The sequence below is a fragment of the Myxocyprinus asiaticus genome, chromosome 21 (genome assembly GCF_019703515.2).
Source record: "Myxocyprinus asiaticus isolate MX2 ecotype Aquarium Trade chromosome 21, UBuf_Myxa_2, whole genome shotgun sequence".
NCBI lineage: Eukaryota > Metazoa > Chordata > Actinopteri > Cypriniformes > Catostomidae > Myxocyprinus > Myxocyprinus asiaticus.
The window spans coordinates 13154764-13179402 of record NC_059364.1 but is presented as its reverse complement, the minus strand read 5'-3'; the positions used below and the strand labels follow the sequence as shown (position 1 = coordinate 13179402).

The 24639-nt window shown below is 40.4% G+C and overlaps 1 protein-coding gene across 1 annotated transcript in view; it reads left to right on the top strand.

Moving 5' to 3' along the window:
- Window positions 1–343: 343 nt before the first annotated feature.
- The window catches only part of LOC127412378 (potassium channel subfamily K member 1-like), a 33930-nt gene continuing 9634 nt past the window's right edge, over window positions 344–24639 (top strand). Inside the window, exons 1-2 of the mRNA XM_051648683.1 lie at window positions 344–941; window positions 13077–13472. Of these exons, the coding sequence (XP_051504643.1) occupies window positions 587–941; window positions 13077–13472 (751 nt within the window). The 5' untranslated portion in view covers window positions 344–586. The remainder of the gene's footprint in view (window positions 942–13076; window positions 13473–24639) is intronic.

Sequence of the window (24639 nt, the reverse complement as noted above, 5' to 3'; positions counted from 1 at the left end):
AAACTGAATGATGAAATGAGAGGTCACAGTGATCATACTGTGATTTCTTTCTCAGTTTAGTCTTACTAATACTAAATACATTTTGGCTGTTTAAAAGTGAACAACATATACTGAATATATTTGAATACACTGGATTATATATTTGAGCTTGATTAAGTGTTTGTGTCTATTCACTCAGAAACCACATATTACAATGTACATCGTTTTTATCCTATTTTATTTTATTTTTTACGATGATGTTAAAGTCGTCATTCGTCATTTGATGCCCTTTTCTCATTTGACTGTTACCTGGTGGGCGTGAGTGAGTGAGTGACGTCACGTCCCACGGTTCTCTCTGAACTCGATCTCCGCCGCCACATCATCCACCAGTCCACGCAGTCTGAAAGCAAAAGAGCCTTTACTGTACATGTGGGAGAGGATAGATATGAAATAAAGATCTGCATTGTCGCATCACTGGGAGATTGGGAACGCGCTGTGCTCTCTAATGGTGCATTCGGATCAACCCGTGTAATCAAGGACATCATCAACGCATCTTATCGACACAAGCCTGTAATCGTCATTATTTGATCTAATCGGAACACTGAAGATGCTTCAATCCCTCACCAGTAATTCGTGCGTGCGCTTGATCCAGGGCAACAGATCGGCATGGTATTTCTTGTTTCTGGTGCTCGGGTACATTCTGTACCTCGTATTCGGAGCGGTGGTGTTCTCCTCGGTGGAGCTGCCGTATGAAGATCTCTTGCGCCAGCAGCTCCGAGGGATCAAACGGCAGTTCCTCCAGGAGCACGAATGTCTGTCCGAGGAGCGGCTGGAGGTGTTCCTGGCCAAAGCGCTGGAGGCTAGCAACTATGGAGTGTCCATCCTCAAAAATGCCTCGGCCAGCTGGAACTGGGACTTCACCTCCTCTCTGTTCTTTGCCAGCACTGTTTTATCCACCACAGGTGAGTGATTGCCTAAATAAAAGCATGAACTCAAATAAATGTTCATGTGGCATCTCTGAGACTCAAATATGATCCATAATTGGATGGTTCTGTAGAATATTTGCAATGACCAATATTTAAATGCCAAGGCCTCAATACAGGCATCTTATTTGTCTTTTTTTTACTAAATGTTTACTTTAAAGAGATAGTTCACTGATAAATAACAGTTCTGTCATCCAAACAAGGGCGTAGGTTTGGTTTAAAGTTGGTAGGGACATTTGCAAGGAGGATAATATTCAAATGTGGGTATTAAGGAAATGTGAGAAGGTTAGTCTGGTAATATTGTCAAAATAACATCATTTTCTCATATAACAAATCTCATTTGACCATTTCTCTCTTTTTTTTCTCTGAAGAGTAAACAGGTTTAGAACTGACATAGGGCTGCACAATATGAAGGAAAAATGTTATATGTTCTAGGGCTGGGTATTGATAAAGATTTCCCGATTCGATTCCGATATCGATTCATATGGGTACATTTCTGTGAAAATATCAATTTTGCTTACATATAGTAGAATTTTTCTCTCAGCTAATACTCTTAATTATAAAGGAACCTTCTAGGAAACCCTTCTAGGTTCAATTTGAAAATATAAATTTTATCAATAAATTTTCATCATATTGGTCACATTTTAGCTTTTGAACATTTTTCAAATTCTGTCTATTCCATCAATTAATGTCTTGAAATATCATATACAGTATTATGTTTTATATATATATATATATATATATATATATATATATATATATATATATATATATATATGTGTGTGTGTGTGTGTGTGTATGTATGTATATGTTACATTTTTATTGTTTACTTGAATAATTTATATTGATATGTTGAACACATAGTTAATCTGTACCGTTTCTTTAAGAATAGCGGCATTAGCAAGTAAGCGCAAATAACAAGAACAAAATGCACCCATGTCTGATTAGAGTTACATGTTTCTTTTTTTTTTTGTTGTTTTTAATCAACAACTAACTGTAAAAGAACAGAAAGAGTATTAAAAGAGACTTTATTCAATGACATATTGATCCGTGGATCTTGTCTTTGGACACGCAGAACAAGATAATCCAAACTTTTACTCTCAACACGCAGTGAAAGAAGCTCTGTGCTAATAACTTTTCCACTATACTACTCAATCACTGGTGAGTGGGATCTAATCATAGATATTGTTATGTGATATTTGTTTGCACATGTGAGTGATTTACTTGCATTATAGAGAGTTGGCACATAGAATGAAAGATCGATCTTGGGATTTAAGAATCAATATCGAAACTTGTTGGATTATGCATAGATGATGTTATGCAATAAACCTATAATGTGTCAAAATCAAATTCAGTTGTCTTCAAGTAGATCTACATCAAAAAGTCAGTGATATCCAATGGACATAAAGTGACATTCTGTAAAATGTATTATCCAGCAACAAATGGAAATCTATACCGAGGGTGGGCTAAATTTAAAAGCTACATGTGCAAAATGACTTTGCATATTAGACAAATTATGGAGAGAATGGAGCATTGATGCCACTTTACATTTTTTCCCCACTTTCTGCTTTCCCACATAATCTTTTCTTATTTTGCCATCCCAAATCAGTTATCTGTGCAGATATACTGGCATCTTAAAATCCTGCACTTCTAATCCACCCCATCACCTAGACAGTCATTCAAATTCAAAGTTGTCTTCCTAAAGAAGTCGCTTACCGGCCGTAAAAGCAGAATCCATTGGATTCATTGGATTCCGGATCCAAAACCCAGGATTTTTTTTTTTTTTTTGCTTGGACAGAAAACATTTGTACATGAAAAGTATGCTTAGTTAAATCTATTATTTTTAAATGTTAGACATAAGATACAAATGGAAATTCGCCCTTTCAATAAATGATTTAAAAAAAATGTAATCCAGTAATCACAAACGACTGAGAAAATTAACAGGTGACACGTGACAATGCCGTTTATACGCTGCTTCCAAAGCGGCTGGACAATATTTTACATGTGAATAATGAAACTGAGAAACTTTTATAGTAATTAAAAATGAAAATAAAACATATGATAAAGTTAAAGTTGCAATATGTAAAATATTTCATGTAATATTCACCTTTTTTTTTGCCAATGTGTGAACGGCTTGTAACGCAACTTAAAAAATGAGCTATTAGATTGCCTTAGGTTGCCTATTAAAGCCTGTAGACTGATTTTCATGCGAAGGGAGTGGGTCACTTTTGCCGGGAAAATCCAAAGGATGTGACGTTTATGCGCGCTCCCGAGAGCCTTGCCTCAGTGTTTCCTGTCAACAGACAGTCTGCAACACTAGGTAACATTATCTTAGAGATGGAATCCAGCCAACGGCCGGCTCCAAACACAAAACAGACTCCTACACAAACTCAGAGTAAGCCAAAAAAAAAAAAAAAAAAAAAAAACATTACTGAATCCCATCTAGCTAAGCGGGAACGTGATCGTGGTTGGGCGAAAACTAGAGTGAACATCGGCAGGAAATTTGATTACTGGAGGGACCTTCGTTCGGTTTTGGGGATCAAAACCGACCCTGAATTGGCGTTCTTCTTATTGGACAGGTAAGCTTACATAACTGCAAAGCACGTGAAATATAGTGCCATAAGGATTGATCTGTGTCATTTTAGCTAACTTGATCTTGCCTGCTAACGCTGATGAATTGCAAGCTACCTTGCTTCGTAACTTTCAAATAATTTCAACAATCTTCTCTTTATACTAAAAGTCAGGTTAATGTCAATGTTAATCTGTAATTATTCAGCAAGGTAAACTACAATAACACATGAAATGAATGCTAGACAATGTTCAAGATAATGCAAAAAGACCCATTCATTAGTGTAACATAACTTGGTTATACAGAAAATATATAGACTCTATTATTATAAAACAACAGCGCATCGATATATCAAAATGACAGTTGTGATGGAATCACATCAATACTGAATTGTCAACATATTTATAATGTACAGTCTATTTTATAAACAGATACTGTCATCATCCACCAAATTTAGCTAACAGCTATTGATAAATCTGGCTAGCTAGCTAACGCCAACATAGGCTATTGTATAAATGCAGTCAATGTATCATGCAAAGAAAAGTGATTACTTCAAACTAGTCTTGCATAGTCAGACCTATATCCACACTTTGTTTTAGCCCTGTTCCAGCACTGGAGAGTCAAATATAATATACAGTCTCAAAGTTTGTAGTAAAACAATCATAACTTTGTCATTTTAATTATGCTACCTCATCTGTCAACTGAATCACATTCAGTCTCTTTAGAGTCCCTATAGAGTGTGTGCACGCGATCACGAGTAACAGGCAGCTGCAGTTCACTTAAAGGCCACAGGTGACATTAATAACAAGGGTTTCTGAATCTTACATACTGCACCTTTAAAGTATTTTTGTTTTTAGGTAAAATTGCCCAAATGTTGGATGGGACACCAGTTTTTTTGAAAGTTGGTAGGGTCATGACCCTATCATTCCTACCGAAATCTATGCCTGTTAGATTTAAAACATTTTAAATTAAAATCGTATTTTTCTAAAATAATATTGTCTCTGATTACATAAATATTATTTTCATAAATACATATTTAATGGAAGTGCATGCTTCCAGTAAAATAATACTTTACTGATTAAATCAAATCAGACATGACATTTGACATTAGGATTATATTACCCCATAGCATTATTAGACATAATATTCAGCATATAATAGATTAATATGGCACTCATTAAACCTCTGTAAACTTTCATTTTCTCTCGTGCTGTCAGAGCAGATCAGTCTCGCGCTTCAAACGGACAATCGATTCCTCGCGCTGAAAAGGCGCGTCTTTTTCCTCTGCTGGTTTCACTTTCAGCCGAACTCATCGTACGACACCTGTGGTGGCTGGTGTGCAGTCGCATTTTTGAGCTCCTTGTGTCCAATGAAGCGATTTCCATTTGTATGCCTGCCTTACGTAGACATAGGACGTTGCATGTATTGGATAGAACAGACGCTAAAATAATAAAAAAAATTTAAATTAAAACCGTCCCATCTCCACAATGTACATCGATACATTTTTTAACCGTGATGCATCATGCCACGATAAACTGTTACTCCCCTAATGCCAAACCTATATGACTGACGTTGTTCTATGGAGCACGCTTTCAAGTTGCTCTTTTCCACACTATGAAAGTGAATGGTGACCGGGGGCTGTCAAGCCTCAAAAAGCGCCATAAAATTATCTTAAAAGTTGTCCATATGTCTTCTGAAGCCATGTGATAACTTTGTGTGAGTAATGGACACAATTTTTTGCTATTATTCCCTGAAAACCTTGCCTTGAAATTAAAAATCTTGCTTGATAGCTGTGGTCACCATTCACTTTCAATGTATGGAAAAGGACAGCTTGGACATTACACTACAAGCCCAGTGTGGTCACATGCATTTTCAACCACCTTGGAATGTGCATAAAGTGGACAAATTTATTTGACCCTGTTTACACCTGTCTTTTGCGTTGTCGGTTTCAAGTGGATCGTACCAAAAACGGATCCTAAAGCTTTAAGTAACTTCTTTTGTGTTACACAGAAGTAAGAATGTCATATGTGTTCGAAATTAAGCGATGTCAAATTTCGTTTTAGCTGGAACTGTCCCTTTACTTGCCAGTCATAGAGAAGTTCCTCTCCTTTTGTTCTTGTTGTTCTTGTTTTTCTCCTTTTCTTTATTCTCTTTAGGAAGCTGTTCCATCTGTGTCATTTAACACCTGGTTTAACACAGCAGTGTTGTTACCTTACAGGTATCCTATTCTCAAATGACATGCAATTTTATAACAGACCTTAACAATTTAGAGATATAGGCCTGCATGTTCACATATGAGGAAGCTCAAACATAGATTTCTACTTCCAGTGTAAGTTCTTTGAAAGCAGATGCCTACTATTTCCGAGACATTACATTTTAAAATAAGTCACCTCCCTCTTCTTTTCATCTACAACTGTCAGTTCATGCCCCAGCATATCCTGCTACATTCAAATTCAGTATTGCAGAAAAGAAAATCATACAGTATGTATTTCTATCTTCCATAATTACCCTTATAAGTAAAACTACAGACTTGATTTACCAGGAAAGAAGTATTTGCAATCTTATCTTTTAAACCGTCAACATGTAATATCTAGTGTCACGTAAGACCCTTGTACACCCCTCTGCATTTATTGTATGTATGTTGCACCAGATCTTCTTTCTGTCAAGCAGAGAACTTTGAGCATGTGGGAGGGAGATAGAAAAGGGAATGAGGCCTTTGCAGTAACCACACTTTTTTCCCCTCATTCGGTACAAGTGCAGGGAGGGGCTTTTCTTCTCATGTTTCTCACTATGTCAAAAGTGAAAGAATAGCAGGTGCATTTATCTACATACTGTGCAAAGTATGGGGGGGGGGGGTTCACAGGATTTATACCGGGTTCTAATCACAAATATTTCTGTACTAGCAGATGAGGTGAATTACTTCATGAAGAATGTCTATAAACATTTGAACACAGATCAGTAGAGCTTTAAGAGTTTATTTTAGATTTTCTGTGTCATGTGTTAAGGAGACTGCTGTTTGATGTTGCTATGGTATTTTTGCAATGTCACACCACTGTATTAGATATTTTGATTGTTAATCTTGAAACAGTTTGAAGAGAATATTGGTGAACAAGAAAGGTAAAGTCAATTTATTAATAGCAATTTACCTAAATGTTAACACATCCAGTTTAAATGAATATTCCTGGTTATTACAAGTTAAGCTCAATCAACTGCATTTGTGAAATAATGTTGATTACCACAAAAAATTATTTATACTTTTCTTAAAAAAAATTATTTTTTTTAAAAGAAGCCGGGGAGCCTGGGTAGCTCAGTAGCAAGTTCGAATCCAGGGTGTGCTGAGAGACTCCAGTCAGGCTTCCTAAGCAACCAATTGGTCCGGTTGCTAGAGTGGGTAGAGTCACTTTGGATTAACCTCCTCGTGGTCCCTATAATGTGGTTCTCGCTCTCGGTGGGGCGCGTGGTGAGTAGTGCGTGGATGCTACGGAGAATAGCGTGAAGCTTCCACACGCGCTAGGTCTCTGCGGTAATGCACTCAACAAGCCATGTGATAAAATGCGTTGATTGACTGTCTCAGACGCAGAGGCAACTGAGATTCGTCCTCCACCACCTGGATTGAGGCAAGTCACTATGCCAGCACGAGGACTTAGAGCGCATTGGGAATTGGGCATTCCAAAAAGGGGAGAACCCCCCCCCCCCACCACCCCAATGGAAGTGAATGGGGCCAATTTTTAGAGGTTTGTTAAGGCAGAAATGTGAAGCTTATCATTTTACAAAAGCACTTACATGAATTCTTCTGTTAAAACTTGTATTACACTCACTGAGCACTTTATTAGGAAGACCTGTACAACTACTTATGCATGCGATTAACAAATCAGCCAATCATGTGGCACCACCATAATGCAAAAATCATCAGATACGGGTCAGGAGCTTCAGTTAATGTTCATATCAACCATCAGAATGGAGAAAAAATGTGATCGCAGTGATTTCGACCGAGGCATGACTGTTGGTGCCAGATGGGCTGGTTTGAGTATTTCTGTAACTGCTGATCTCCTGGGATTTTCACACACAACAGTCTCTAGAGTTTACTCAGAATGGTGCCAAAAACAAAAAACATCCAGTGAGCGGTAGGGCTGAAACAATTCGTCAACATTGTCGACAACGTCAACAATAAAAAAATTTAGACAAAAGTTTCATTGTTGAATAGTCGTTTGATCTCATTTAACACAACATGAGCTAATTTGAAACCCTAATGATGACGCAGAAGAGCAGCACTTCAGCTCGCGCTTGATTGAGGAAGAAACAACAGCACACAGTCCAGACGCACTCCAAACTTTCCAAACAGATTAAGGTGATGTAGATCACAAAGTATTATAATAAAAAAATACAAAATAAGTAAATACAGAAGTAGTGCCGTTGTGACGTCAGCCTTACCTGGCATTCCACTTTAGCAAAACTTGCCTGTCAGAGCGTCTAAAGCCCCGTTCGCACTGTCAGTGATTTTGTTGCTGCAAGCGACAGGAGACTATTCATTTTCAATGAGAGCTGGCGACTTCCGGCGACAAGAGCGACAGCAAACGTTGGTGACAGGATGTGGGCGTGTCAAGCGATGAGAAAACAGGCTTATTTGAGATGCCAAGTGCCTCGCCTTGAAAGTAGACGAGAGTAGACGGGTGCTGTCAGGGGAGGAGTGAAATAAGAGCTGTCAACTCATAGTGGATCCGCCGCTACGAGATCAAAGGCAGATATCGCGTGATTCATGTTCAAGTGCTTGGTTGTTAATAAATGGATGTAATTTAAATTCTGTTGCTTTTAAATGAAAATAAATATGATGAACAAGACACTCAAAGTATCTGTTATTTAATTCCCCCCATAAGACGTGTCTTTCCATCCATTTTAAATTGAATAAAGACATGTATTTGAGATATTTCAGAAATATGATACCAATCACATATCCCATACAGAAATTGTCATAGTGCTGGGAATATTCACATATAATTTATACACTTAAAAACATGATATTATAGATAATATTTTAAAAGAGAACAAAACATAACAGTTGTTGAAGCCAATGAGCATTAAGCTGTGTCGTCAGCAATTCATTTCCCATCGTGCTTGCAGTTCACGCTAGGGATGGGTGGTACCACTTTTTTTTTTTCAATCTGACACCAATAATATCAAGTCCAATATCGTCAATACCGATACCAATACTGATACCTCTATTAAACTGATTTTTTTGCGATTTCTTGGGATAAAATGGGTAATTTAATATATTATTATTATTCAAATTTTTTTTTTTTTTTTTTTTTACATTTATGTACCTAAACAAAAAATTATTAAACTTCTGCTTTGTTTACTTTTACAAAAATGAACCATGGTTTTACTACAGTAGCCATAGTTTAACCATGGTATTTAGTTAAACCATAGTTAGTTAAACCAAAATTAACCATGGTTACTACTACAATATTACTGTAGTAAAACCATGGTTTCCACCAAAAAAACATGGTTACTACAGCCATGGTTATTACAGTCATGGTTACTACAATATTACTTAAGTGAAACCATGGATAATTTTAGTTTATAATTATTATTTATTAACAAAACTTTCAGGACATTATCAAAGTTCTAACAACTTTTAATTTAAATAAACTTGTAACAAACGTCACACAAACACATTATAATAAATGTCATCTTTAGATATGTTTTTATTTAGTGTGAATTTACTCCAGAAAAAGTTTCTCTATTTTTCTATCATTACCTCAGCATGGCACTGCTCCTTCTTGTTTGAACGAGCATTAGAAGAAATAGTTCCCATCTTGCACAAGTATTTTTCACTTTGAAGCTTATGATATACACTGGTGGCCAATTCACCAAAATGGCATTCAACTGATCACAAAGTATAGTCAGGACATTACTGATTAAAAAAACAGCACCATCACTTTGAAAAAAGTCATTTATGATCAAATCTAGACAGGCCCCATTTCCAGCAGCCATCACTCCAACACCTTATCCTTGAGTAATCATGCTAAATTGCTAATTTGGTACTACAAAATCACTTGCCATTATATCAAACACAGCTGAAAGCTATTTGGTGCGTTAAATGAAGCTTAACATTGTCTTTGTGTTTGTTTGAGTTGCCACAGTATGCAGTTGACTGGCATGTCTTAAGGTCAATATTAGGCCAAAAATGGCAAAAAAAGAAACAGCTTCTCTAGAAACTCGTCAGTCACTCATTGTTTTGAGGAATGAAGGCTATACAATGCTTGAAATTGCCAAAAAACTGAAGATTTCATACAAAGGTGTACACTACGGTCTTCAAAGACAAAGGACAACTGACTCTAACAAGGACAGAAAGAGATGTGGAAGGCCAGATGTACAACTAGACAAGCGGATAAGTACATCAGAGTCTCTAGTTTGAGAAATAGATGCCTCACATGTCCTCAGCTGACAGCTTCATTGAATCGGATAGGTTTCTAACCGGCATGCACCTGCCGCTGATCGCCGGTGATCAGTTCTTCGCAGAATTTGCTCATCTCAAACTATTGTGATTGCTCGTGATGTAGAGAATCATAATATATGTGTCACGGTGTCTTTCTTATCGTGAAGAAAATTGGTGATACGCAGTTCTATTAAGACGAGAGAGTTTGTTTTTTGTGAGTTAAAGATGGATTGAAATCAAGTGAACAAAAAGGTGAGAGAGTGTAGTCTTAGCCCATTATACAATGCAAAAAAATTGGTTTGATTTGTCATTTTTGGTTTGTTTTCCAATATATCTAAAATTCCTTACATGCATTTACTTTAGGAGCTATACTGTAGAAGAAAAAATTGTTATCGGAGAATGTTGAATATAATATTTTAAAATATTTAAATATTAAATATCTAAAAATCCTTAAAACAAGATACATTTACCTGAGAAGCAACATATAAATATTTAGACTTGTTTTCAGAAAATGTATCTTGAATATAAGTATATGTTGACTTTACTGCACTGGCAGAAGTATGAACATGTGAAAAAATGCACTTAAATACAAATACACATATATTCAAGATACGTTCTCCGAAAGCAAGTCTAAATATCTCATATGTTACTTCTGAATTAAATGTTTCTTGTTTAAATATTTTTAAATGGAAAACAAGATAAAAAAAAAAAACACTTGATAACAATAGGATTTTTGCAGTGAATTTTTTTATGAATTAAACAAAAATCCAAGTATTTTCCCCCCTTTAATTCAGTAAATGTCATTTAGAGGTATTTTTAAAAGATGATTTTGACCTCTTTTATTGTTAGTAAGCACGTTTAATACAACCTTTAAGTCGAGGCACAAGCTGAATAGTCAGTTAAGTGCTAATGATTAATCGTTGCAATAATCGCCCGTATAGTCGAATAATAATACTAATAAAACAGTCGTTAGATAAGTCAATTATCAATATAATCGTCAGTTGCAGAGTGGCTGTTCTGCTGATGGAAATGCCTTGTTGATGAGGTCAACGGAGAAAGGCCAGATTGGTTCAAGCTGACAGAAAGGTAACGGTAACTCAGATAACCAGTCTGTACAACTGTAGTGAGCAGAATAGCATCTCAGAATGCACAACATGTCGAACCTTGAGTCGGATGGGCTACAACAGCAGAAGACCACGTCAGGCACTTTATTAGGACCATAGTGATCCTAATAAATTGCTCAGTGAGTGTATTTGAGCTGTGAAGTTGTTCAAATCCTATTTTTTATGGTCATTTTAGGGATTACAGTGTTATGTTGTCATGGCAACAAAGTTGTAAAAGTCTTTCCATTGTAAGTGGAAATATATGAGCAACAGTAATAGTGATACTTGCCTTAGCAAATGCTCCTAAACATTTTATTCACATCACACTAAAAATGCATGTAAAGAGTTTTGCTTTTCAAAGACCCCATTTACATCTTGTATTAATATGCATTTTGGGTGATCCGATCACAAGTGGTCAGCAATAAATAGGCGTACAGGAGTAAACGGGGTCTAAAACATTTTGTGATCGGATCACTAAAAATAAATTTGAAGGTAGTCAAAAGATGTGACCACATCGCATTTGAGGTGTAAATACTGATCCGTCCCGAATGCATCCTGGACAGCATCGATGCATTACCCTTTACCTGTTGATCAACCACTACGCTAAAAAAAGTGTTTAAACTTTCCCTGATAAGAGTGGTTTTAAAAGGAAATGACCGTCAGAACGAAAAGTTTGAAAAAGCGAATGCATACACAAGCACGAGAACTTCACAGATCTTCTTGATGTCAACATGCAGGGACACAGATGACAAGCACACACACACATCTGAAGCTTAGGTTAAAATAGGTACTCCACAATAACAACTGATAATTCTGCTCAAAATGTTGCGTTTGTGCCAAGATTGAATTTCAACTGCATCTGGAAGAAACAGCGCGCCGGTTTTGTTTGCACTTTCTTTCTCTTTTATGACTTTTTTTGCGGTTTATTATCAAGCAGTAACACAGTGACATAGTGATTGGTGTATGTCGTCATGAAATCAGAGACCCTCTCCTCGAAATCTGAATACAAGTGGTCACATTTTAAGCATTTAAGCGACCAGGTGTAAACAGCTATGTGTCTTGTCTAAACACATGTGATCGGATCACCCAAGACACATCCTAATACCAGGTATAAACATGTGTCAATATGTGGCATTTGTGTCCTACATTTCTTTTTAAATTACTTGAGTCTGCAGGGCAAGACGTTTAGCAAAATTGTATCAGAGGCACGGTGCATCTAAAATGACCCTGCAAACTAGCCTGATTGTTTACATTTAGTCATTTAGCAGAGGCATTTATCCAAAGCGACTTGAGCAACAGAAGCAATTTGTCACACAAAAGTCAACAATATCTGAAGTTTCGCACTTATTAAATAATTAAATAATTATTATTGAATGTTTATCTCCATAACATGAGAAAGATGTGATTCTCCATTTTGTGAGCAGAAATAAGAGCAACATCATCCATATATTTCAGTGTGTTGTGGAGATACACAAACAGAAATTAAATTGCAGAACTGGACAAAATGATTGAATTTTTCCCTGATAATCCAGGACTGGTCTCAATCTGGTGTTAATCTGTGTCTGGCAACAACAGCCACTGTTTGTTTTTTGTTTTTAAGTGAAGAGAATGCAATGAACGCATCCTGGTGTAAGATAGTATCTCATGAAAGAAACTCTCTAAATTTGTATGTTATGTGAAGGGATAGTATGCCCAAAAATTTAAATTGTGTCATCATGTAACCCCTATTACTTGGAATAGAAAATGAGATGTTAGGCAGAATGACAGCCTCAGTCACCATTCACTTTCATCATATGTAAAAAATATACATTAAAAATTATTTGTGGCTGAGGCTGCCATACTGTTAACATCTTTGCAGAGGAAAGTAAGTAATGCCAGTTTGGAATAACATAAACTATGTGTATAAACTATGACCGATTATTAATTTTAGAGTGAACTATACCTTGAAGTTTAATGATCGTTTAATATGCAGTAATTAAACATTTCTATTATCTTGTATTTCACAGGATATGGCCACACTGCCCCTCTCTCTGATGGTGGTAAGGCATTCTGCATCATTTACTCTGTGATCGGCATCCCCTTCACCCTCCTCTTCCTCACGGCTGTGGTACAAAGGATCATGGTTTTCAGCACATGGCGGCCAATTATTTATGTGCACACTCACTGGGGTCTGTCTAAACCCCTGGTGGCCCTCGTTCATGCGACCCTGCTGGCCATCGTGGCAGTCTCCTGCTTCTTCCTCATCCCGGCCGCCATCTTCTCTACCCTCGAAGAGAACTGGAACTTTCTGGAATCTTTCTACTTCTGCTTTATCTCACTTTCCACCATTGGTCTGGGCGACTATGTACCTGGAGAGGCCTTTAACCAGAGGTTTCGTGAGCTCTACAAACTAGGCATCACTGGTAGGTGTGGCTTAAATGTTTTTGTTTTTTTGGTGTGTATTGAAACCACTTCAGACTTCAAAGGTTGGATTTTATCTGTTGAATATTGTAGAGAACTGTATAATTTCATCAAATAAAAATAAAAATTGTAAACTGAATTTTAAATTATCCCTATTGTCCTAGTTTACAGATAAGTTAATAGTGTAACATTTTGCATTACATTTATGCATTTAGCAAACGCTTTTGTACAGAGTTTTATAAGTTTTATAAGTTTATGTGTTTCCTGGGAATTAAACCCATGACCTTGGAAAAAATAATTTTGGACAGAATAGAAGAAAACAAATTATACCTTGATTGTTATTTTTATATTTTTATTTAAATCAAACAAAGCATTTCTCAGTGGCAAGGTTTGGAAATGCTTTATAGCAAGCATGTTCTGTGGTGTATTTCTAATATAAACTGATTGAACCCTTTCATACCCTGCATCTGTTCTAATGGACATCTCTTTTCTTTTGTATTTCTTAAATTTTTTTGTTATTTGGTGCCAACCATATCTCAAAGAATTATTAGATTAGATAGTTCTAAGTCAAACTACGATTTCTTTTTGAACAAAAAATCTTGAACCTGGAATAAAGCATGGCGGCATGTGGCACATGACAATTCAGAACCAATGTCTATTGTAATGGGTGCCAGACATAATTATTAAAACATTACCACAAACTGATTGTTTTATTTTATTATTCAACCAATATTAGTCAGTTTTCTTTTCTGTGATAGCAAGGAGGATTTCTGACTACCTTCTGAACAATGGATACATGGACACAAACTGCCAGAATGTAGGTGTCCCAGTTTTTCCTGTGTATGTGAAGCATGCATCAATAATATTGGAGCAGATCCAGACTGCCAAGAGAGACAAGAAGGACCTCCACGTAGCCTTGCTGGACCTGACAAATGCCTATGGATTGTTTTCACACCAGCTCTTTAGCTATTCCCTGGAGTTTTTCCATGTACCAGAGTGTATTAGGAGCTTGGTAGACAGTTACTATGGGCATTTGAAGATGCAACAGAGTACACAACTGGTTGGCAGCAACTGGAAAAAGGAATAGCGATGGGATGTTCAATCTCTCCCATCCCATCCTGATCGCATTTGAGGTCATTCTAATTGGATAGACAGATGGCCCAAAGAATAAGGACTGGCAAAGTCTGGATTGAGATTGCCAGCTCTACGTAGCTGTATGAATGATGTCACAGGCATCCTCCAGACTGCTACATGTACAAACTGACTATTGAAAAGGCTAGAAGAGCTATTGACCCTTGTCAGTAAACTAACAAAATTATGTAGCCTTTCTATTCATTAAGGAGTTGGGAACGACCAGATATTGTTCAAGGTGGGTGGGGAAAGAATCCCGGTGCTGGCAGAGCAGCCTTTTCGAAGTTTAGGGAGAGAGAATACACAGCAAATCTTTCATGGTAGGCAGGGTTGGTCTTGAAGTTGCTGAAAGGGTTGGTCTTGAAGCAGCTGAAAGAGGGCTTGGAAAAATTGGACGATTGTCATCCCCCAGTCAAACTCAAGGTCTGTTGTTACCAATTTACCCTGTACCACTGTACACTGTGATGTGGCCACTTAAAATGTGTGAGATCACTTCAGCAGCAATGGCAAGGATGGATACTAAGGCCAAAAGTTACGTCAGGAAGTGGCTGGGCATGCCACATTGTCTTTTAGTTGTATCATTGTTTGAAAAAAATGCTTTACAACTACCACTAAAGTCCACCACCTTGAACTACAAGCAGGAGAAGACCAGGCTGTTATGTGAGGGCTGCTCAAGCCCAGGTCTGAACAGGTCAAGCTTGGAAGGCAGAGAAGGTTGTAAACCAGGCAGTTTCAAGGCTGAAGCATCAAGAGATTGATAGAAGAACCCAGTCAGGAAGATCAGGCCTTGAATGGAGAGTGGCTCAAACTGGTCAGCCGCCTCCAGAAAGCCCAGGATAGCCATTGCAGTTACAGAAGAATGGGAGGGTACAGCTCAGAGCTTTAGGGTGGGCTGACCTGTGGAAGGTACCTAAGGCCAGGCTAATTTTTCTAATAAGATCCACCTATGACACTCTTTCAAGTCCTGGAAATTTGTCTCCATGGTAAGGCATAGAGTAGAGTTGGCCCCTCTGTTAGACCACAAGACCTGGCTGGTTGCAAGACTGCCTTGGCTCAAGGATGGTATAGGTGGTGGTATAATCAGGTCCTGCGCAAGCTGGCAGAGATCCTAGAGATATGTAAAGGCAAACAAAGGCCAAACACATTTTATCAGTTTGTGTGGTCCTTGGGAATCAAACCCATGATCTTGACGTTGCTAGTGCCATGCTCTACCAGCTGAGCTATAGCTAGTTCATTGATTTTGTTAAAAAAGGGAGAGGTATGCAAGGCATTTGATAGAGGAAAGCCAAAACAATACTGATAAAAAAGATAGTAGCAGATCTAAGGATTTGTTCGACAAGGTCTAGGGAGACCAGGTAAGCTGGAATCCTTCCACCACTCAGACTGTTGACTGAGGAGCTAATTTCCCTGAGGTCCTGCATTAGATTTCTAACGATACATGCATAAGTTGTTTTCTCTGACAAAGTCCCTAAAGCGTGCAAAGTGTTATTGATAAGAACGGAGTACAAATTTACAGTGACTATAGTACCCTGAAAGGTTTTATCCAGGCCCTGTAATTGTTCTTATTGGAGTCGTCGTCTCTGCTGGATTTTTGGACGATTGCGACTTGTCCATCTGAAGCTGGCGAACTGTTTTCTGGACCAAGTGGTCTCGGTATGTCAACCTGAGCCCACATGTACACGACGGCAGTCAATGAGCGGAACCAGTCAGTTCAGTAGGTCCTGGCCAACTAACAGTGGTTCCGTATTAATGGGACATATGTAAACAGGATCTATTAGCATCATCCCTTGAAAGGTGTCAATCCAGGTCCGTTTTGTGATAGACGACCTATCTTGTTTGTAGCTTGTGATGCTTACGTTGCAGGTCTGTCTATAACGGTTTGCCAAGGGAGAGCTTTGCTCTAGTCACCTCTGTGAAGGTGTTGGAACCCATTAGACTTATTTCGGAACCGGTGTTGAGTAGTGCGTGGGAGTTGAATGACCCATGTGTCAGGCATTGCCCTTACGGTACAGATCGCCCAAGATGGTCAGAAAAGGAGGGTGTGGCATGTTAGGAGTGACTGTTTTGGGGAGCAACTTGGACACTGTTCCCCTTTTCCCAACCTACAAAGTAAACTTTGGCGTTAACGGGAGGGGGTACATCGTCTAGTCATACTGACGGGGTTTCAGTGCCGTGTTCCTTTGAGGAGGTCGGCGGACCTGGTGAACAACGGAGCACGTCAAGCTTAGTTACTAACTCATTCAAGCGTCTCCTTATATCCTCCATTTCCTCTCTCAAATCTTGTTCTCTGAGGGGATTTGAAACCTTTTCTACCCACTCACCTTCTTGTTTGGGTTTTCGTTCGAACCACGCATTTCCATTCGGCCGGCGAACATTTTGTTGTTTAGGCCTGCCGTGACCCTGGGGGTGTGTCTGGGTACCACCCCCCTGGTTCTGTTGCCTACGCTGCTGGCGGGGTGATCAGTGCCTCTGGGGTCCTGTTCTAGCATTCACCTTAACGCGAGGCATTTCGTTGCCTTCAAGCACTAGGTCTGCATATGAGGCTTGGATCCCCAGGGCTCTGGCGTCGCCTCCGTGCCCTCGGGCAGGGCGCACGCGTGTCTCCCATGCCAGTTGTGCATATCTTCTGATTTCCTGCATGGTGGGGTTGCCCATTCTGCAGTGCATCGTGACATCATATCGCACGCACTCGTGGAGGTTGTGAAGGAAAAGAGACTTGAAAGCTCGTTCCTCCTCCAGGCCTGAATCGTTACTTCCTTGGAAGTACGTGGTTCTCAGGTGTCTGTAATACTCACGCGGAGGCTCGTGCCTCTTCTGGGTGATGGCGAAAGCAGCTATGGTAGTGGAGGCTTCGTCGATATACAGCGAATACTCCTCGTGTAGGGCATTACACAGAGCTGAGTAGCGGTTTCGTGTACCAGTTGGTAGCGTTTCCATGAACGCATGGACACTCCTTACCGTGGTCTTCCATATAAGCTTGAGTTTTTCACGCGACGAAGCGTAAGGCAAGTCAATCAGGCAGTGCTCAATTTCCCTAAGATAATTGTCGATGTTTGAATCTCGATTACTTGGGTCAAAGCGTTCTATGTCCCCTGCGAGGGACTCGAGATGTCGGATGCGCAAGCGTTGGTGTCGGAATGACCACGGGTCGTCCGAGTCATCCGAGACACCATAGTCACTCAGATTGCTATAGCGATGCGGACAACTTCCTCCCCTTCGTGGTGGGGAAGGAGTCCAGTCGACGTGTGGGGGTGGACCCCGGGTTGCGTACAGCTCCCTGGCTAATGGGATCTTCGAGCCGCTTGCACCACTCTGGGCTTGAAAATAATTGTCCCCCCTTCGTGGTGTTGAATCAGTCGGTTTGAAACGCAAGGTGGCATGACTGAAAACTGATTGGGGGGGGCAACTATAAGGAGGGGCACCTGCATCCAACCAGCGGGCCGCTAGAGGAGTTTGAAAGGTGTCTTGGAGGACGAAGTCAGAGACTGTACCACTAGGGGCAGCTCGGCTCCTAGCGTGTGTCCCTGTGTTTCTCAAGGACACATTTCTACGTGTATCGCTAAAAAGGGGGCCCTCTTCTATGTCAGATGTCGTGCTGTGCGTTTCAGCTGCACTTACCTGATCTGACTCTACTCTTAGCTGGGCAGCTTGAAGCTGCCTGCGCAGGGTTTCGTTTTCCTCCTGCATCTGGGCATTATCTTCCTGTGCCTGGACTTTCTCAGCTTGGGTGCACCTGACGTCTTGGTGCAGGCTGAGATTTTCCTTCTGCACCGCTTGGTAGCTGCTCTGCAGCTGGGCCTGGTGCTCTGCGGTTTGCAGTTGGGTTCTGCGGTGATGAAGAAGGAACATTTGGCCCACTAGGTCCAGGATTGTGCGCATTGGCTTTCCGACCGGGTTGTTGACATAATCAACTAGTTCCTGCAATGCTTCATCACAACGACTAATATTGTAGCCGTTAAGGTTATCTCTCTCCTCTACGGAGAGACGGAGGACAGCAGCGACAACATCTTGCAGTGCTTGGTCGACTATCCTCTGCGGAGCTTCAGCTCCAGTCACGCAGGGTGATTGGTGGCTCATTTTACTGGGCAGTAAAAATTCTTGCGACACAGTGGCTCTGAGAGCTTGTTGTTTTACAGTTTCTATAATGCTAACACGAACGCACAGGTGAGAGGCTTCGACCTGTGGCTTACGGGCTACTGTTATGTAATGTGCAAATTTCACGGCGTTCTCTCTTTGGTGGACATCAATGAAGTGACTTGGCACCTCTCTGTAACATTTAGATGAAAGCGTTAGGAGTTAAATAACAACAACAGCAGATTTTAAGCAGACTATAGTAAATTTACCAATCCCTAATTCACTCTTAAGAGCACTTTCACACCACACTGGCTTATGTTTGGCAAGTTGTGAGAAGTAAATGGTCAAACAGAACCAAACTTTGAAGTAATAATGAAGTTATTACTCTGGATTCTTATGCATACACACTGTGACAGAACTGGCACGTAGGATGCCTCACATGGGGCACCAATTATTATGTAGGGCTTTACTGGTTGTTTAGATCAGTGTTACTATCAGAAATAATAATTATTTCTTTAGTTATTAATTAATATTTAAATTAATTAATTGAATCTAACTTTCTCATATGGGGCTCCAGTAAATGTAGTGCGCTACATTTAGGAGCGGGTTTGGTTATTAGCAATAATTAACAATTATCAAAGATAATTATTAATTATTAAAATCAATAGAACATTGATGAGAATCAATGTTAGCTTTTTTAATCCTTTAAATCAACAATTATCAAAGATAATCATTAATTGTTAACATCGATGAAACATTAATTAAAATTAACACTAGCTTATTGATCTTTCAAATTCAACAATCATCAAAGATAATTATCAATTATCAAAAATCAATAGAATATTAATAAGGATTAACATTGACGGGGCACCACCCTGGAATCAGGGACTAATAACCAGATAAAAAGTCAGTAACACCGTTTACTTCAGACAGTAAAACAGTCTCAATATTAGATTGTTTTCTTAGGAAAATCGACATCCGAAGAATATCGATTTTCGGGAAAAAAAACAATGAATGAAGGCTTGAATCCGAGCACTGATATACCGTCAGCATGACACAGGTGTATGCAAAACAAACCAAAACACTTCTCTTTGTAATATAAACAAAGTTTATTTATCCAGTAATATCAATTAATACAATGCAGTCAATAAACTTCCGACTTACAACTACAAACTAAACAGTGATTTGATTAGATATGGAAATAAAAATAATCCTATAACACATAAGGTGTGTGTGTGTGTGTGTGTGTGTGTGTGCGTGTGCGTGTGGTTAGTACGAGAGAGAGAGAGAGAGAGAATTAAGTGACGGCCCTAAAGCCGATTTCGCGATCGTGGGAGAGAAAGCAGCTGTTAGTTTATCATTCAGAGACGCGGTGGACGGCTCGTAAAAGTCCCGCGTTCTTTGACTTTTTAATGGATAACTCAGTTTGCCGGTTTCACCCGCGATGGCGAAAATGCACAACAGTCCAATGTGGTTGGACCACAATACAGCAAAACAAATCCGTGACAATTAATACCCTGAGTATTAATAATGAGCGGACATGGCGGTCCGTAAACTGTACAAGCAAAAAAACCTTGAAACACAAGAATAACACGCTATAATATTCTATCTCTGCCCAGACGTAAACCTCTTACTTGAATCGCATGAGGACACAGGTAGAATGTTTGTCCCACCGTCCTTTAACTCCGACCCGGTTCCTTGAGGCTCGTGTGATAACGGGAGGCCGTTTCCTCGCTCTGTTGGCGGGCACGGCTGTTGATTCTCGGCGGGCTGGCGGAGAACTTCAGAAATGTCGACTTGATTGAAGATGGAAGAGAAATCTTTAATCTCTTCACTTCTGCAGGCAAACGGATGAAGATGTGGATTGCTCAGCGGTCTCCTTCGGATCCGTTAGAGTGTTCGGTTGAACACAGAGTAATCTCAACTCGTCCAGCGAGATGGAGATTGTATGGCCACAGTTTCAAGTCGGACGTTACTTCCTTGTGCCACGAGGTTGCACCTGAGAGCAGCGATGAGCTGCATCTACACACTGCAAACAAAGTTTCTGGAAGCAAATCCCGGAAGCATTTCAGTGTTATTTCTACTCCTGATGATGTCATGGTTTGAGGGACGTTCTGTTGTGTGCCTCATCCAATAGGAGTTGAGAGTTCGATCCTTTAGTGAGCAAGGCTTCATGGGATTTATAGTCTGTTTTGGACTCCCTTTGTTTGATTTTGGCACAATTTTTATTAGTAAGATTTACGACTTGGTGTGTGGGGGCTGAGTTAGGTTTTACGACTGTGTAAGGCCTGCCTTTGTCTTCTATCTGAACACATGAGGCCCAACATCTGCAAAAAGGCAAAATGAATTGCCTCCTGCCGCATTCCTCCCGGAAAATTCCCTCATCGACCACCACTGCTTGGTACATAGGGTACATTGGTCATTCCTTGTGGGTGGGTTATTGAACCTTGTCTGCATAGCCCATGTCTTAAGACCAAAGTATACTTCAGTTGTCTGCATTTATGATCGCTCCGCACACAGTATGCATGATGCAAATTTCATCATCAACACAGTTTTACTGTGTCTGCCCAGATTTTCTCAACCTCCCACAGTCCCCATCTGTGCCCATTGTCAGCACATGCACCTACCATTGACTGTACTAAAAGAGTATCACAAAGCAGTCGTAGTGCACATGCATCAAACACGTTCCTATTCACTCATGGTCAAAAGAGGATACTTTGAAAAGCAATGGGGTTGACCGGGTGCGATCCAATCCGGAATACAGAAAAATTAAGTATTGGCAAGGCAAGAATGAGAGGCAATGCAAAGAATCCGGTGTCCAGCTGCAGGGGGTTGCAGGGAGACATCCTTGACCACTGCCCCACCACCAGTTCCGGGATTATTGGGGTGAAACATCAGTGAAGGGTGGCTCCTGCTGATGACCCCGCAGTTGGACTGAAGGCACTGGCAATAATGCCCAGCAGGTTTTGACAGCTACCTGTGCACCTGATTGGCTGCATTTAGAATAGAAATAAACCATGATCATATTTGTGTACCTGGAACATAATTGGGGTCTGAAAGTGTTCATATACGTTTTTCACTTTAAAGAATACTTACAAATATTTTAAGTGAACATGAAACTGTTCTCAACCCATTTTATTTACAGAATGTGAATTTCAAAGTGAAATGGGATAGGTCTAATTGAGAAAACAATTTAGGCTGGGAGTTGCTTGGGTTGTGAAAAGGTGGCTGGATCGGTGGGTTGAGAAATCACATCAAATCACTTTGTCACTCAACCACTTTGTCACTCAAGTGCAACAGTTCAGTCTTGGGTGCAGTTCCAAGCAACATAGCAGTCATAACAGTGATGAGACGTATACCAATTTACAATAAACATCAGATTCACACAACACAATTTACACATCTAATATACACATTTACACACAACACAATTGTAACGAACTGGCCATGGAGACTGTGTTAGGATCCATGTGAAGGAGTTTATTAAAAGAGACAAGCAAACAATCCAAATCAGCAGGCAGAGAGACGTAGTCAAAAAGCAGGCAGATAAATCCAATAAACCAAATAGACAGTCCAACCAGGCAAACAAAACAAAGGGTTATCCAAAAAGCAGTAAATCCAGAAAAATGGGCAATAGTCATAACATGAATCAGTAAACAGTGGCAATGGAAAATGCTTGGTAAGGCAGGGTAAACTGGCAATACTTGCAATGAACAATGGAACTGCATGGCTATATATACACACATGTCGTAAACAGGAAATGAGCAGTGAAGAAATGGGTGAAGATCAATATTCGTGAGAGGGCTCCCTCTGGTGGTTGGTAGGATGTGTAACAACCTCAGACAACTCCTTGTGTTCTTCTGCTGGGACATCTCCTTGGTCGTGGTGCTGGACGATTAGGATGAGCTTGGTGGAACTCTTGGATCAGGGATGGGTCCAGTATGTCCTTGGCGGCTACCCATGATCTCTCCTCTGGTCCGTAGCCTTCCCAGTCCACCAAGTATTGCATCTGGCTCCCTCGTCGCCTTGAGTCCATGAGCTATCTGACCATATCCGCAGGTGCTCCATCAACCTCCAATGGAGGCAGAGGCTCGTGACTCATGATTCCATGGCCAGATGCTGGGTGGACCAGTTTCAGCAAGGACACATGGAAGGAGAGATGCGGTAGTTAGCAGGAAGCTCTAATCGGTAAGTATCTGGGTTTATTTGATGGATAATTCTGAATGGACCCACATACCTTGGACTGAGCTTACTGCAGGTTAGCCGCAGCTTGAGATCCCTTGTGGATGACCAGACCCTCTGTCCAAGCTGATAGTTGGGGTGAGGGTGCCTCCGCCGGTCAGCCTTAAAGCGTTGTGCTTGAACTGCTTGCTGTAGCCAGACATGTGCGCTGTCCCACTCCCTCCCTAATCCAATCGTCCACTGCTGGCACTGTAGAAGGTTCTCCTGACCAAGGGAATATCGGGGGTTGGTAGCCCAGCACGCATTGGAAGGGGGTTAGTCCCATAGGAGGTATGAGTGAGGGAATTCTGTGCATATTCGGCCCAGGGCAAGAAGTCGCTCCACTTTTCCTGTTCACGGCTACAGTAGCTCCGAAGATATCTGCCAATCTCCTTGTTTAAACGTTCCACCTGTCCATTGGCTTGGGGGTGATAGCCTGAGGTGAGACTCACATTGATGTCCAGCTGCTTACAGAACGCCTGCCAAACTCAGGATGTGAACCTCAATCGGACGCGATGTCTTCTGGTAATCCATAGATTCAATACTTGGTGAAATAGAGCATTAGCAGTTTCCATAGCCATAGGTAAACCTTGAGGGGGACAAGTCTAAATTATTTTGAGAATCGGTTGATAATTACCAGTATGGTGGTGTATCCATTGGAGTTTGGCATGTCGATGATGAAATCGATGGACAGGTGGGACCATGGTCTTTGGGGTATTGGCAGTGGTTGGAGTAATCCTGTGGGTAGTTCCCTGGGGGTCTTAGATTGTGCACACGCTTGAAGACTTCACATAGTAACATCACGAATTACAGATGGCCACCAGAAGGAATTACATACCAGTGTGATAGTTCTTTGGATGCCAGGGTGTCCTGTGCTCAAAGAAGTGTGGACCCATTGGATAGTTCTCAGATGTAGAGCTTGTGGTACAGAGTGCTTGGTTGGGGGGGGGAGTCTGGTGGTGACAGTTCGTGCTGTTGCACTCATTGTATTTCTTCCATGATATCCCAACTAATTGGTGCAATGATGACAGATGGTGGTAGGATTGATCCAGGATGAGGTTGGATGTGGGGTGGATCATGCCTGCGTGAAAGTGCATCTGCTTTACTATTCTTGCTGCCAGGGCGGTTAGTATCGGTAAAATTGAACCTGGTGAAGAACAAGGACCATCGGGCTTGAAGTGGATTCAGTCTCTTGGCTGCCTTGATTTATACATCATTGTGATCAGTGATAACTTGGAATGGGTGGACTGCCCCCTCTAACCAGTAACCCCGTTCTTCGAGTGCTGCCTTCATGGAAAGTAATTCCTTGTTCCCCACATCATAGTTTCGTTCAGCAGAATTTAACTTTCTGGAGAAAAAAGCACAAGGGTAAAGCTTGCCTGGGGTACCTTGACATTGTGACAGGACCGCTCCAATCCCACAATCAGAAGCATCTACTTCAACGATGAAAGGAAGATTGGGGTCAGGGTGTTTCAGTATAGGAGTGGTCATGAAGCTTGACTTGAGGGAGACGAAGGCGTGGGCTGCGGCTTCATTCCATGGTAACTTATTGGGTTTTCCCTTGAGCAATGAAATGAGTGGTGCTGCAATGATACTGTAGTTTCTGATGAAGCGGCGGTAGAAATTGACAAAGCCCAGAAATTGTTGTAGTTCTTTGACTGTGGAAGGTTGAGCCCATTCGGTAACTGCTGTGATTTTAGAGACATCCATTTCTACACCTTAGTGGCTGATATTGTAACCTAG